The 14,909-nt window shown below is 33.2% G+C and overlaps 1 protein-coding gene across 1 annotated transcript; it reads right to left on the bottom strand.

Moving 5' to 3' along the window:
• Positions 1–2,312: 2,312 nt before the first annotated feature.
• LOC117156231 (uncharacterized) lies at positions 2,313–14,888 on the bottom strand. The gene is made up of 18 exons (XM_033333078.2): positions 14,347–14,888; positions 12,827–12,961; positions 12,542–12,737; positions 12,298–12,455; positions 11,989–12,221; positions 11,409–11,735; positions 11,164–11,300; positions 10,773–11,089; positions 10,363–10,622; positions 10,016–10,283; positions 8,682–9,925; positions 8,129–8,558; positions 7,693–8,034; positions 7,437–7,624; positions 6,036–6,317; positions 5,780–5,957; positions 5,412–5,685; positions 2,313–5,264 (listed from the first exon to the last, which is right to left on the bottom strand). Exons 1-18 carry the CDS (start codon positions 14,479–14,481, stop codon positions 4,507–4,509), a joined length of 5,862 nt encoding a protein of 1,953 aa, XP_033188969.1. The 5' UTR covers positions 14,482–14,888; the 3' UTR covers positions 2,313–4,506.
• Between the last annotated feature and the right edge of the window lie 21 nt (positions 14,889–14,909).

Genomic DNA, 14,909 nt, shown 5'->3' with positions numbered 1-14,909 from the left:
AAAATCCTACTCGGTTCTCAATCTGTTCATCAATTTGTTTGCTCGTTCTCTTTTTTATGGCACTCGATACAGGCGAATCAGAAGAAATTCATAACAACGTGCTCCGACGTGAATTACGAGGATTGAAATTTCAGTCTGATCAAAGTAAGATAGCCATCGAAATCAACTTCCTGTAATTCAGGGCATACGATGGGAGATGTAGATCAGGAAATTCTGATACGGCACGGACGATTTATGCTAGAATGGAGGAAATAGATCGTCTGATGATACGAGAACGATAGCTCGCGTAACAGGATGATATAAATTTATCTGAACAAGCGAATGTTAGTTACTTCGTCCTATGTAAATACTTTGGTAACAACATTGAATCTAATCGACAATCTAGGCACTTTAATTTGCTATATAATAAACGGGAGCCATTCGGGGCACAAGTAGCTAATAAATTTACAAAATTTGATATTTGGCGTGAAATTAAAAAAATCATCGTTTTACTTTCTTTCTCGCAAACTTAACGTAAGGATGTATGAGATATTCGTTAAAAAAATGTTTAGGAAAGACTCCATTATCCTAAAAAATATAAAAAATACTCAAAGTGAAGTATATCTTTTTTACAATATTTAATGTGTAAGTTCAGTTTCGTTGGTTATGTTGATCGATACCGGTAAATCGATAAATCGATATAATAGACCGTAGTCTATTTATGACGTATGAACAACTTGTCGACTGAACAAGCATAACAAGTATCAGATCGAGACCTACTAAACACATGCCTATATTCATGATTAGTGTGGATGTGTAATTGCGGTGGAATACATTGCAATGTCTAGAAAGAACAAACTCTGAACAGTATTTTAACTTTGAGAGCAGCGCACGAAGGTTCGGCATGACGGTTTTTCTTCTCTATCCGTCCCTCTCGTTTTCTGCCTCTGTTTGCCTCTCCCTCTCTCGGTCTTTTTTCTCCCTTTCCTTCTTGCTGTCAGTTTCTCTCGATGGTCTTTTTGATCTTCTCGAAGCAATTGTCCCAAGCGAGAACCCGGTCGAGGCAATAACGACCGCAGGCCCGGCCTATCCTGTACCTTCTGACGTCTTAATAAAGCAATCGTCCGATTTCTCGAAACCCTCCTCCTTCTTTTGCTCCGAGCCACGCTCCGAAGGCCTTCGAAAGAACACTCTTTGCTTCGTCCAACATCATCAGTGTGATTTACAGGCTGTTTTTGCATATTTCAAATATTTTGCACATTATACAATTTCTCGTTTAACAAATTAATTAATATCTTTTCACACAATTTCAATCGATACCGTTTCTCGTCGTGCTTTCTGCTCCAAGTACAGCTTGACTATTTCGAATAAGGATAAATCTAAATATAAATAGTAAAATCTTTGCTGTTTTGAAGAAAGTTATTTAAAAAAATTATTGAAAAAAATGCATTATTTACAAGGCGTTCTTCTTAATACAAGAAGTATCGACTAATTTAAAAAAACTTAATTATAAACGTAAATATAATTTTGCATTGATTTATCCAATTTTTTTGAATTGTAAAATAGAATAGCAATTGATATTTGTGAATTAATGTATATTTTATGAATATGCTGATAAAAGAGGCCAGTAGATTTATTATAGATAATTTTACGTAAAAACTATAAAATAATTAATTCGTTAATATAATTCATAATCGGGAATCTAAATCAGAAAAGAAATTGTTTTTTATTAAAATATTTACAAAAATTATAACGGACATTGGTTATTCTTTTTTACATAGGTGTTTATACGTCTTCTTATCTTATCTTGTAAAAGATTTTTTCAATGTAAATAGGGGGGGGGGGCGGCACGTACCTTTATTCTACACATAATTTACAATAATTTTTTTCTTTGTAAAAGAATACTTTATTTAATTCTATTATTTTATTTATTAGTGATAGTTGCGTCACTGTACGTTGTATTACATTTACATCGATGTAAAAGTAGAAAAAATGAATGTTGATCAACATTGGAAAAATAAGAAGAAATACGTGTTAGATATTATTACTCATTAGATATTACTCATCAGAATATATATAATACGAGTCATCAAACTCTTTTCAATATTTCTGAATTTTGTCTCGATCAATATCGTGCGCCAGAACTGTATCCATCTATCTGCTACAACACATAACGTTTGCTGAGCTATAATTTCAAGGAACGATACAATTTTAAACTATTTCTTTTTTATGCACATACTTTTATATTTGAAAAGATACTTCATATAATATAAGATTAGTAATTCAGACTATTATTTTTATGTGTTTTTCGGGATTGAAATAAAAATAGGAAATTAATCAACTTAGTAATTTTTATTATAATCGTTACAAACGTTAAATGCGAATCGCCATTCTCATTTCTTATGCACTAACACGCTGGAAAGGAAGCGAATGCCCCGAATAAATAACAAACGAAACAAGAACATAGAAAAAGAAGAAAAGAAAGAATATTAAACATGAATTAAGGAATGTATCACCGAGAACTATCCGATAGAGAATGGGAAACAGCGTTTTTACTTTGCTACCATTTTAATGGATGTTATCGATGACACTGGAGTAATGAATAATTCAAACGAAATTAATGTCATTCACTATCCTAAACTACATACGAACACTAAGGCTGCTAAGGTGTAACGGAACGGCGTCTTTCTAGAGAAACTGAACGAATATGTATCGGATAAGTGCAGTAAGATGTTTAGTACATTTAGAAAAATGTTTACTCGATGATTATTATCGAGGTTTTTCTTTCGTTGATACATACTATTGTACAGCTTTGTTGGAAAATAGAAGTGATTGATTACCAGTTCCTCCTTCGGTATTTTAACGCATACGATGGTAAAAAGAGTAATGAAGCTGGCCTTTCCATTCTATCACATAATAATCATACTTTGCTCATGCACACATATCAATATGTTTTCTTTCGTATTGTATAACGTAACTGTACACGAAATCGCTTACATGCCTACTATGTACACTAAGTTGTTTCGATTCCTTAACCCATCAATTTTCGAAATTTTGTTTGCAGATTCAAGGTAGATTCAATCGAATCGATATTAATATAATACCGAAATGATAATAGTATTAATATAATAATAAGAATGAGGGTAATAATAATACTAGTATAATATTAACATAGACGTGTGCAAAAGTATAACAAATACGGTAATATATATTCGAAACGAACATTCAGGTTCAAGCAATGTTCTTCAAGTTATTAAAAAATCGAACATTCAATAAAAAAATAGTTATAATTTAATATATTTTAAACCGTTTTATACTTTGAATAATGTTAATTATATGTATATGTATATATATATATATATATGTATATATATATTCATATATATACATATATATATATGTATATATATATTCATATATATACATATACATATATATATATATATATATATATATTATATTATATTATATTATCATAGATACTCTGTATATTGCTACGTTTGTACTATTTTTTTTTTATTTGAAGATTTATTAAATAAGGAAAAATTTTGAACGTGTTGTGTGCGAAATATCGATACCGATCGAATTACCTAATATTAAATCAAAGTTGAGTCTCCGATTTATTGCGTCTGTAAATTCGAAACTTAAATACGACGAAAACGTTGTCTAGGAGAGATCAGGGACTGTTCATTTATTATATCGTATTAGCTTATATAGTCACTTTCGATACGCTTGAAATTCTTTATATTCATTGCGTAAACTTTAAATTCATAGCGTTACGTAAGGGATTAAGCTCACTCTTTTTGTTTTAATCTTACCTTTCTTTACATTTGCTTGACACAATGAAAGAACCGTCCCTTATCATACAGTTTGTGAAAGCTATTTGTATCACTTAATCTAACATATTTACAAATTATCGCGTCATCAATATGAATTCCAAGGTACACGTCACATAATAATTCATTTGTATCTTTTATACAGAGTAAAGTAATACAAATTGCGATTATCTTTGACAATTTTTAGGAATACGTGGACATGTTTCGTCGACAATATTAATTAAAATCAAAGAATAAGAAAAGTCCTATCAATGGAATACATAATTTTTATATTAATAATGCATATGCAAAAAATATTCACCTGTAAAATATTTTCTTAAGTTTCTAATATTTTTATTTTTAATTACCAATTAATAATTACTAATTTTTAATTATACTACAAGTCGTTAACATTTAAGCATAGGAAATTTGTGGCACTTCAAATAATTCGAAAAAAGGTCAAACATTTAATATTTCACGTCATTTCTACTTATCATCAGAAATGGAACATTCCACTTTGCGAACAATCTATTTCATATGGATTATTTAGCGCTAACTATTTGAAAACTAGATTTTAGATTTTGTCCAATTCAATTTTAGCGTATTTAATTTTCATCGAATTCATTTCCACGTATTCTTCGTTCTTCGAACAACATTCAACAACTCTGTCACGCCGTAAATTTCTTCCAGCTATTTAATCTCAATTTGGCACTCATTTCCTTGCATCGTCGCTGTCCTCTTCCGTACTGTACCTAAGCGCGGAATAAACATATTCTTGATTTGAATTCTCATTCTCGTCTTCTATTATTCCTTGCTGAATCAATATTTGATTCCCATCAGTCACCATTAGAACAGCACCTTCCAGATCATCCAACTGCATGTTTTCCTCTCTCTCCTCATTTTCTTCGTCTGTCTCTTCAATTTCTTCATTTCCTTCGTGTTCTTCTGACTCATCAATCCCTTCGTTTCTTTCATTCTCTTCCATTTCTTCAATATCTCCGTTTTCTTCATTCTCTTCGTTATCTTCAATCTGTTCACTGTCCCCATTTTTCTCGATTTCCTCGTTATCTCCAGGTTCTTCTAGATCTTCGTTTAATTCTATTTCATCGTTCTCCTCGATCTCCTCGTTATCCTCATTCTCCTCCTCATTTTCTTCAGTGGAGTTTTCATCAGATTCGTTCTTCGTATCCTCAAAATCTTCATCGCTTCGATCTGCAAATGTTTCAGATTCTAACTCTAAAGATTCATTGTTAGGTAAATGTTTTTCATATAGATTCATAGGTTTCGGGGAGGATCGATTTCGAATCTCTGATAAATCGCACACGTCTTTCTCAGTTAGAGGCACTATAGGGCCTAGTTTATGACTTATCGGCTGTTCTACAGACATATTCTCAGGAAGCAGAGGCATCATGGGACTGAGAACAGGAGGTCCATCATCATCCGATAAATTTGCATCGTGTTTCTTTGTTTCTGCAATAACGATAACATATTTAGCTTTTCATATATTCAATTAATTGTTAAAAGATGTACGCTAACAAGATTGATATTTTTTTCTTGTTGTCGATTATAATAAACTAAATTATTTAATTTTAGATTGATCATCGTTTCTTTCAATACCTGCATTTTTGGAATCTGGAGGATGTTTTAAAGGATAATGCTCCATGTTCTTTTCATCGATTTCTAAATTATCTAGTTCTTCTGAATCCTCGCTCTCTGAATTGTAAGTAATTTCTTCAGTAGCTCTAGATTCATCCTCTGATTCATGTTCCTCTTCGGCTTCGGTACTACTACCACTTTCTGATTCTTCTGTATCTGCTTCTTCTTCTGCTTCATATTCAAAATCCCCTTCTTCCACTTCTTCAATTATCGCATCATCAGCTATTAGACTTCCCTTTTGATAAGAGTTTATGTAAAAACGTTAATATACAAATATACTTTCATTGATTGTAGTAAGTATATTATTTTATATTTTTGTAATTAGTTACCTCTGTTTTTTCATTATTTTTCATTTGTTCTCCCTCTTCCGTCTTCGTATTACACGTAGTCGAATGTGCAGCTTCATCGGTAATATTTTTTCGACATTTTGGACACCAAGTACTAGTACCTGGATGGCCGATGTGAATACTTGTGTGTAATAACAATTTACTACGAGCATTGTGATACCTATCAAACAGAAATTCCCGATTATGTACCATGTATATTACAATACTATGTACAAGTACAGAACTAAGCATACAATACCTGCCGCAAACTTTACATGTAAAATTATTTCCTTCAGTTGACAATATCGCTTCGTGTGCAGCTTTCAAATGTTCTGCCAAATCATCATAATCTTTACAAAGTTTCAAACATACTCCACAAGTGACTGCTGCTTCCGCTCGATGGAAACGAATTAAATGTTGCCATAAATGTTTCTTTGCTGGCCATTGTTTTCCACACACTTCACAGGCACATTCTGTATTTGTTGATTCATCATAAACTTTCCTGGAATCCTTTCTTGAACATTTCATTGAAGATTTCGCCCTGAAATTGTGATTGATATATATATATATATATATATATATATATATATATGTGTCGGGTTTACAGTAGAATTAGGGTTAGGGGCGTGAAACGAATCTACGTTTGGGTTACACGTTGTCGTTATGCAATAGAGAAGACATTGACTAGTGCAAATACGATTATTATAGAACCGGACAAGTAACCGTGGTAGTTAGGTACTCGAGAAACTAATGACAATGATCCTAGGTTCAATAACGAATCCGCGGTCGACGGGATGATAGATGAACGTACTCACAAAATCTAGGTCGGACGCGTAATATTCACTGGTCGTAAAGGGTTACTCCTTTCATCGATGAGATCGCGAGCGAGAATGACTTTCCCGTCCCGATGATGCCACAGCGGAAAACTATATTGGGTTGTGTCTAAGGACACGAGATCATCGGATTCGTCGAGAAAAGCCTTCGTTCAGAAAGTAAGGGAAATTGACGTTGCTGCTAATTGGTCAATCTCCATACCGGTGGTTAGAAAAAGATGCTAGCCGCCCTCGAGGGAAAGTTGCTAGTGGGAGACGCCGCTCGTTGAAAAATAGGTCTCCCCTATTTTCCCGTAGTTGGGACAAAGACCGTTTGTCTGTTTGAAGGACTTTAGTTGACTAAATCTTAAGATTTATAACGAGCCCTCGAGCTAGCTGAACATGTACTGCGGAGACGCATCGACGTCCGGCAATCATCTTACTCGAAGAATAGGGTCTGCGTGTGGCGAGCTACGGGACAGAGACCGTTGGAATGTTTACTGTCGCGTGTTACAACTATTTCCTTTTTAAGGAGAGCTATAGAATTATTCCATGACTTTGTTAGACAAAGCGTTCATTCCGTGACCGCGGCTACGTTCGGCGACTGGCTGTCGCCTAGAGCCCAAGCTCATTATCACAACTCTCGAACAATTACAATCGGATTGAATAACTACAATTGTTTAATTACAGCTATAGTAGACTCTAGGTTACAATGTTGCGGGATTAATCAAAATTCCAAAGACTCCGGTGTTCTTTCATCTCCGACATATATATATCATTCATAAATTAAGATTAAGAAACAAAGAATAAAGGAAAACAGATATTATATTGTATTTTACAGTATTTACCTCTGAGTGAGTGGCATAAGATTCGGGAGAGGTCTCTGACCAGAGAGTTGAAGATTTATATCTTCAAAGAGATTGAAATCAGGAATATTTAAATCTGATGTAGGTTCTTCTTTCTTAATTTGATTATTATTCTTCAAAAATTCTTCTTGGCTACTTAACATGTCATTTCGTAAAGATAAATTTTCCTCCTGCAAAAAGAATTTGGATTAATATAAATTCAAAATACATTAATTTTTTGTTCAAGAATGCTACTTACTCCTTTTCGTATATTTCGTCTGCAAGTTGCAATATGGTTCCAATACAATGTTTTAGTGCAAAATTGTCGCCTACAATTCTTGCACGAGAAATTCAGTTTACCACGCATTCTTCTCTGTTCATCCTGTTTTAATCTTTTAAACATTCTTTCTGGATCAGTATTGTGCATGTTACGATAATGTTTTGAAAGTGCATCGCTGTTTACAAACATTTCTGGACACATTTCACAATCGTAGGTATCCGTTAAGGACCTTCTCCTTTTTGAGTCGCTAGAATCTTCATCACACATATCTACCTCGTATTCTAAATCCTCTGGTTCTTCTTTCACTATTATATCAGGAGACTAACGCAGAAACAATAATTTTATATTCAACTATATAAAATACAGTTTTACTCTTACTTATAGTAACTTTTATAATTACTTATTACAAACCTACCTCTATTCCAAAATCTTCGTTTTTCGGCCCAATATCTAATCTATGTTCAAATGCTGCAAGTTGATCTTTGGGAATATTATGTATTGTTTCATAATGATCTCTAATTGCAGAATCTTCAGTGAAAACAGCCAGACATTGTTTACAAGTCCTAAATACTTTTCCATGGCATTTTTTAGTATGATCAAACGCTTTCCATTTTGAAGCATATTGTTTCCCACAAACTTGACACGTATTGGGTCTTGAAAGAACACTGGAATGAACTTCTTCTACGTGACTTTTAAGTTCTTTTGGATCTTTCATTGGTATTAAACACACTCCACAAGATACACCAATTTCATTGCGATGAAGAGATAAAACGTGCATTTTTAACTTCAGTTTATTTTCAACAGTATCACCGCAGAAATCACAAACGTTAGGAGTGGTATGATATCTTTAATAGAAAAAAAAAAGAAAAAAAAAAATAGAAATTAATCACAATTAATCATTTATAGGATAAAATATTTGTGCTTCGATAAAGATATAAATGCTAATAATTATTGTTAAAGTTACATACCTGTGATCTTTTCTATGGGCTTCTAAATCTTCTTTAGTTCTGAATAATTTCCTACAAGATCCAAAATTGCAGGTTAAATCTGGATGATCCATATGCTTCACCCTGTTATGTGTCATAATCCCTAATTTTGAGGTAATTGTTTCATTACAAAGGTGACACGTGTATGTGCTATGATGATTCTCGATATGCTTTTGTAAACTGGCACGATCTTTAAATATTCTTTCACAAGCTCTGCATCTCGTTAATAATGCTCCAGGGTCTTTCCTGTAATTCTGACATCCTTTCATATGTCTGCGCAATAGATACCGCTTGTGAAATCCTTTATTGCATTTTTCGCAATAATGTAAACTAACTTCTTCGGTTTTAAATTGTCTATTATCTTTCCCATCCTTTCTAGAATCAGGTTCGTATCTATGAATTTTTGAAATGTGTGCTGCTAAATGATCTTTTGAAGCACTAGTTTTCATACAATAAGGGCAAGTTACATCTTCATGACCTTTGTGAACTCTGTTTACATGTTTCCATAAATGTGAAGTTCTTCCATAGCATTTATTACAGAGATCGCAAGGGAAAAGTCCATGAACGATTCGTCTATGATTACATAATTTTTCTAAACTAGTAAACTTCAAATCTGCACAAAGCTCGCAACTTAATTCTGTTTCCCTCATTCGCCCCTCTACTTTATTCTCGCTATTTTCAGCCCCATTTTCACAGCTTTCCTCAAAACCATGAATTTTTCTATGTCTGGACATTTTGGATTTATTCGAATATGGTCTACCACAAATGTCACAGCTAAAGTCACCATTCGTTAACGGCCAATGTTTCGATCTTACATGAGTACTCAGTTGCAAAACATTTGGAAACACTTTTAAACAGACACCACAAATTAATGGAACGGTATCCGAATGAACACCCATAACATGCTTCCAATAATCAACTCTACTACCCCAAAGTTTACCACAAATTTCACAAGTATTTGGGGATGAACCTTGGATTGCGTGATGCTGAATATGTTCGTTTCTAAGAGATTTTGTAGCAAAAATTTTACCGCAATCTTCACGATCACATTTTATGGCTGATTCATTGCTATGAGACGAACTAACATGTAGCCAACGTTCCCATTTACTAGGATGTGAACTCCCACAAAGTTCACAAACGAAAAAGAGATGATATTGAGCTCTATTACCACCACCATTTAAACTCGAAGGATTTAAAGGATCTCCTGCTGGCACTAGTTGTTCCGACTGTGAAATTGAAAAATTTGCTTAATAAAAGAATGTAAGAAAATTCCTTGCTCCGCTTAATAATTTGGTCGTTGTTATAAGTATTCTTACTCTGTGCGCATTTCTTTGATGTCGTATTAAATGATCTTCATTAGGAAACGATTTATAGCAAATATAACAGTCCACTTTATCGCTATCCTCTTCGTAGTCAAGCATTTGTTCCACAGTTTCGTTACCATTAATGTTCTCTCCATAATAATTACTATTTAATTGAACAAAAGTAGCAGGATCATAATTTGGATCCACATTATGTATGGATACATGAGCAATTAATTTTTTTCTGGAATCATGTTGCCTACCACAAATAGTACAACTGTACCTATTAACAGTAATAATAAAAATAGTTACAAATTTGCCATTATTATCAAATAGCATTTATATAATTTGAAACGAAGTACCTTCTTTGTTCAGAAAGTAGTAATTTCGAGCCGCCGTGGTACATATTTACATGGTTCAAAAGTTGTGTGTTGTCTGCACAAATTTTTAAACAAACACCACATGCAAATGCTGCAAATTCTTTGTGAGTAGCACGAATATGAAGCCAAAGAGATGCACGGTCATTAAAATCACGAGTACAAATTTCACAAACAAACACAGTTTCAATTTCAATGAGATTTTCTTGTCCACTCTCATGGTCGTCTTCATTTTCTGCATTTGTCTAAAATTAAAGAAAAAAAAAAAGAAAAATGCAGAATGAAGATTAAATAGTGTAACTTTTCCCTAAGAAAAAATGAAAAAAAAAAGGAGAGAAAGAAAGAAAGAAAGAAAAGAAAAAAGAGAAGATTGTGTTAAACTCTATAAAACGTACATCTGGAGACAATGGAAATTCAGAAGAGGTTTTACCCTCATACGAATCGAGATCCATAGATTCATTCCAATTATGTGAAACAATTTTCTTTAGACATTTATCACTTTCCACCATAGGACATGGATCAACACCATGTAACGTTTGAATATGCCTGCTTAAAGAAGATTTAAGAAAAAAGTCTTTTTTACACAAAATACAAATAAATGGTTTATCCGCATCGTGAGTTGCTTCGTGTTCTTTTAAATCATTAATTGAAGTAAAACATTGAGGACACGATTCACAATACCATTTCTTAGTACGTTGAAAGTCAGTATGCTCTATTAAATGAAAGCAAAAATTAATTCTTGTTTCATAATTGTATGAATAAAACTTTATTTTGTATTCAAGTTACCTGTTTTCGGTAATTTTTTTGGTTTGCAATTTGTAGTAAATTTGTCTTCAAAATCTCGCTTAAGACTATCCCCTTTTGTTAATGCTTGTTTTAAAATTGTTAATTGAGGATTTTTCGCTAATTTAGCTTCCGCACTTCTAAATAATTAAATAATTTTAAATCACCTTTATAAATAAAACAAATAAGGAAAAAGGGAAAGAGAAAGATATGAGATATATTTAATCCGATAATAGAACTAATAGTACCTATAATCTTTGCCATCGTCATCACTTCCAATACTTGAAGCTTCTGAACTATCCACAACTTTATTATCACTAATCTCGTTTTTTCCTGAAAGATCTAATCTCTGCCCTTCGGTACAAATCCTACCATGAAGATTCAATTCCATAGCATCCGTGCAAATCTTCCCGCAAGCATTGCATTGACATCTATTTTCTGGCCGATAGGCATTGTTCAGTGGAACCTCCGTAGGTGCTGGAAGACCAGCATGACGTGATTTTATATGTTCTTCCAAATTTGTTCGGGTTGAGTAGATACGGGAACAATAACCGCATGTCACTGCCGGATGGCCTCTGATACAGATATTAGCATACCGTCATTGTTACTATCATTATTAATATGTATCAATATCTATCAAATATTCCCTTTACATATTAATATTAATTTTACAATTAATGTTTTGCTTTGCCTCTTCAGAATAGCATGATACTCCCTCCTAGAATTATTCTTGTTGATGTTTTAGATCTTTTTGTTATGATATTAAGTATCCATTTTAAAAATATGTGTAATTGTTAAATGAAAGCATGAGAGTTAGAAAAGGCATACCTATGAGTTGTAGATACATGACCCCAACGATGTTTTGCAGTGGAATATGATTTATGACAGAGATCACACTGATAGGGCCTTTTATACGATGTATGATCATCCGTAAGAACTTTTTCACCAATCACGTCACCGGCACCAACGTGAATTCGTGCGTGCAAGGACAAATGACCCTTTGAACTAAATGCTTTGCTGCACAAGGAACAAACATAAACTTCATGTTGTTGAGATGTATGCTGTAATAATGTAAATTATCAGATTTCACTAGACACATCTAAGCTATACATTCAATTGAATTTATATATAATATACCTCTGATAAGTTACTGGAAACATCCTGATGTTTTAATCCTGATTCTTCAGGTTCTTCTGCAACTATCGAGGTCATTTCCAAAAAATCACTTGGATTTGTCTCCATATCCATTTCATACTCCTCTGAATGACGATCTTCAGAGTCGTCCATGACTGTTGCTAAAATAAAAGGAAGAACAAGAATAGAATAATAGAATATTATTTCTTAATACATATTTTTCATATGTTGAGATTGAAGAAAGCACCTTCGTCTGTCCCACTGTTATCAATTTCTTCTGTCTCATGATCAGCCTCTCCATCAGAATTCAATCTGGGTGGTGTGCCTAAAGCAGCATTTGGATTTACGATAGGAGCTTCTGGAATTAACACTGGTATACTTTTCCGTCCTTCGAAAAACTCTGAATCATTACAGCACGTCAAGATGGTTGTAACATCTCCATTCTGAACGATTGAAAAAGATGTTTTAAATATTTAAGATTAAAATAGGACAACAATTTTTTTTAAACGATTAAGCAAATTTTTATTTTTACCGATTCTGAAGGTGATAAACACCTTTCCAAGAGAGCCACTGCATTAACACATGCTGTTCTAAAATCATAGAAATTTTCCAAATTGTACATACACCGATAACACAGGCATTTCGGTAGTCGATCATTTTCTGCAATCTGAAATTAAATATTTAAATATTAATGTTTTCATTCTTATTTAATCAATATATAAATGAACTTGATGGACTATGCAACGCAACAATTAAAATAAGTATAATTAGCATAAAGTAATATCAGTAACATAAATGATATGAACAAAGATGTATAGTACTGCAGTTAACATTTATACCAACGTCACTATGAAAATGTTCCAAGTAAAATTTGGCAATGATGTCGTACACATGCCTAGGAATTATATAATATTTCTAGACTCACAATGATTGAAATGTGTATTTGATACAACAAATAAAAAAGTAATTTTTGATATATCATAATAATATTATCATTGACATTATAATTAAATTTTCAATAACTTCAAAAGAACGTAAATCGTACTATCAGAAAAATTGTATACATGTAAAAATATCAATATTGGAAGGTACGGCATGAAATAAATATAAAATGAAATGAACTTAAAAGAATTATGATAGTTACATTTCAAAATGTTATACAAATATATAAGTTGAAAATTTAAAAAAGAAAAAAAATGGTACTTTCGAATTTACATGAAAAATATTTTATACACTTCAGAATCCATCAAAAAGATGTTAAATAAACGGAAATAAAAATTACAAACATTTAAATATACATCAAACTATTTAATGCAAGAGCTATTGATATTATATTTACATAAAATATAAAATTATATAGAAGTTTTTACATAGTAAAAACAACAAATTAAATTAGAAAGAAAAAAAAAAAAAGGAAAACGAAGAAGGGCAACAATTCTAACTTTATCGTAAAATAATACAATGAATAATAAGATCGAGCATATTTCAAACAAGGAAAATAACGTAATAAATACTTTTCATCGCAACGAACAAGGCGTAAAAGCCAATTAAAAATAGTAACAAGAACAATTAAAACGAAGAAGCAACCCGATAATAAAATAAGAATAAAATTGACGGATCATTTAAGATTAACACCAAATTCATCGATTTTTCAAAATTTATCATTTTTCCGAAACAAGTAGGAATTGAACTGTGTATATAAATTAAAACACAATTAATAAATAATATCCAGAGGGAGATAAAACTATGACTAACAGAAATCATCATAAAACGCCACGCAAACTTGATCAAACTTTTCGGAAATATGAAAGACAGAAAGCAGTACAAAACCACTTGTGACTTCACACAATTGCGAGACACATTTAAAGAAACTATAAAATAAGAAAGGCATTGATATAATATATTTCCGACATAAATAAGCGAAATGTTGTAAATTGAATCGCAAGTTACTCGTTAAATGGGGAACATTTTGAAAATGATTTGAGGAGGTTGACACGAAGGGAAAGGAGGTTGACGTGTAAAGAAATCTCTGGTAGGCGAACGATGACGAACCTTAAACGGCAGACAAGCTTGTATCTTGTCAACGAGCTGTCTGTTCTTGCCCTCTTGACCGAAGATGTCCATCTTGACGGCGTCGTAGGATGCGCATAGTCTGCAGAGCTCCTGGTAGCGTTCCCTGGACTCCATCGTCGGCGTGGCCACGAAGACGATCACGATACTGGCCCGAGGAAGTTGGATAATCCGGATTTCCTCGTGGCAGTGTTGAAAAAGGCTCTTCTGGCCCAGGCTCGGCCTTCTTCTTCTTCTTCCTCGGATCACATCCTTCGGAGCGGGGATCCGCGGCTCGCTGCGACACCGCGCGGCTTCCGTTTACAGGCTACTTCCTGGCGATTTTCACGACAGTTAAGGCCCCGGGCGCCGCCATCTTGTACACAGACACTTGTTCCATCACCCCTGTCGAGCATGACCTCCTCCATGTCCCTAGCTATCATACGCTTACGTAGAAATATCCGTCGATTTTTCGATACTTTGGAAACCACGAATTGTATTTTGGTTTTATATAAAGTCCAGTTCGTATTGAATTCATTTCTTTGATATCAGGAGAAATTTTCAAT

The sequence above is a fragment of the Bombus vancouverensis genome, chromosome 14 (assembly GCF_051014615.1).
Source record: "Bombus vancouverensis nearcticus chromosome 14, iyBomVanc1_principal, whole genome shotgun sequence".
Taxonomy (NCBI): Eukaryota; Metazoa; Arthropoda; class Insecta; order Hymenoptera; family Apidae; genus Bombus; species Bombus vancouverensis.
Note: the sequence above shows the minus strand (reverse complement) of the source record. Positions and strands in the feature narration are given on the sequence as shown.

Excerpts from the sequence above, each read along its gene's own strand:
- LOC117156231 (XM_033333078.2), bottom strand. The coding sequence starts at position 14,481 with ATGGAGTCCAGGGAACGCTACCAGGAGCTCTGCAGACTATGCGCATCC. Across the intron at positions 7,625-7,692 it reads GACGAAATATACGAAAAGGA|GAGGAAAATTTATCTTTACG; the intron begins GTAAGTAGCATT and ends TTCTTTTTGCAG. Across the intron at positions 5,958-6,035 it reads ACATGTAAAGTTTGCGGCAG|GTATCACAATGCTCGTAGTA; the intron begins GTATTGTATGCT and ends TCTGTTTGATAG.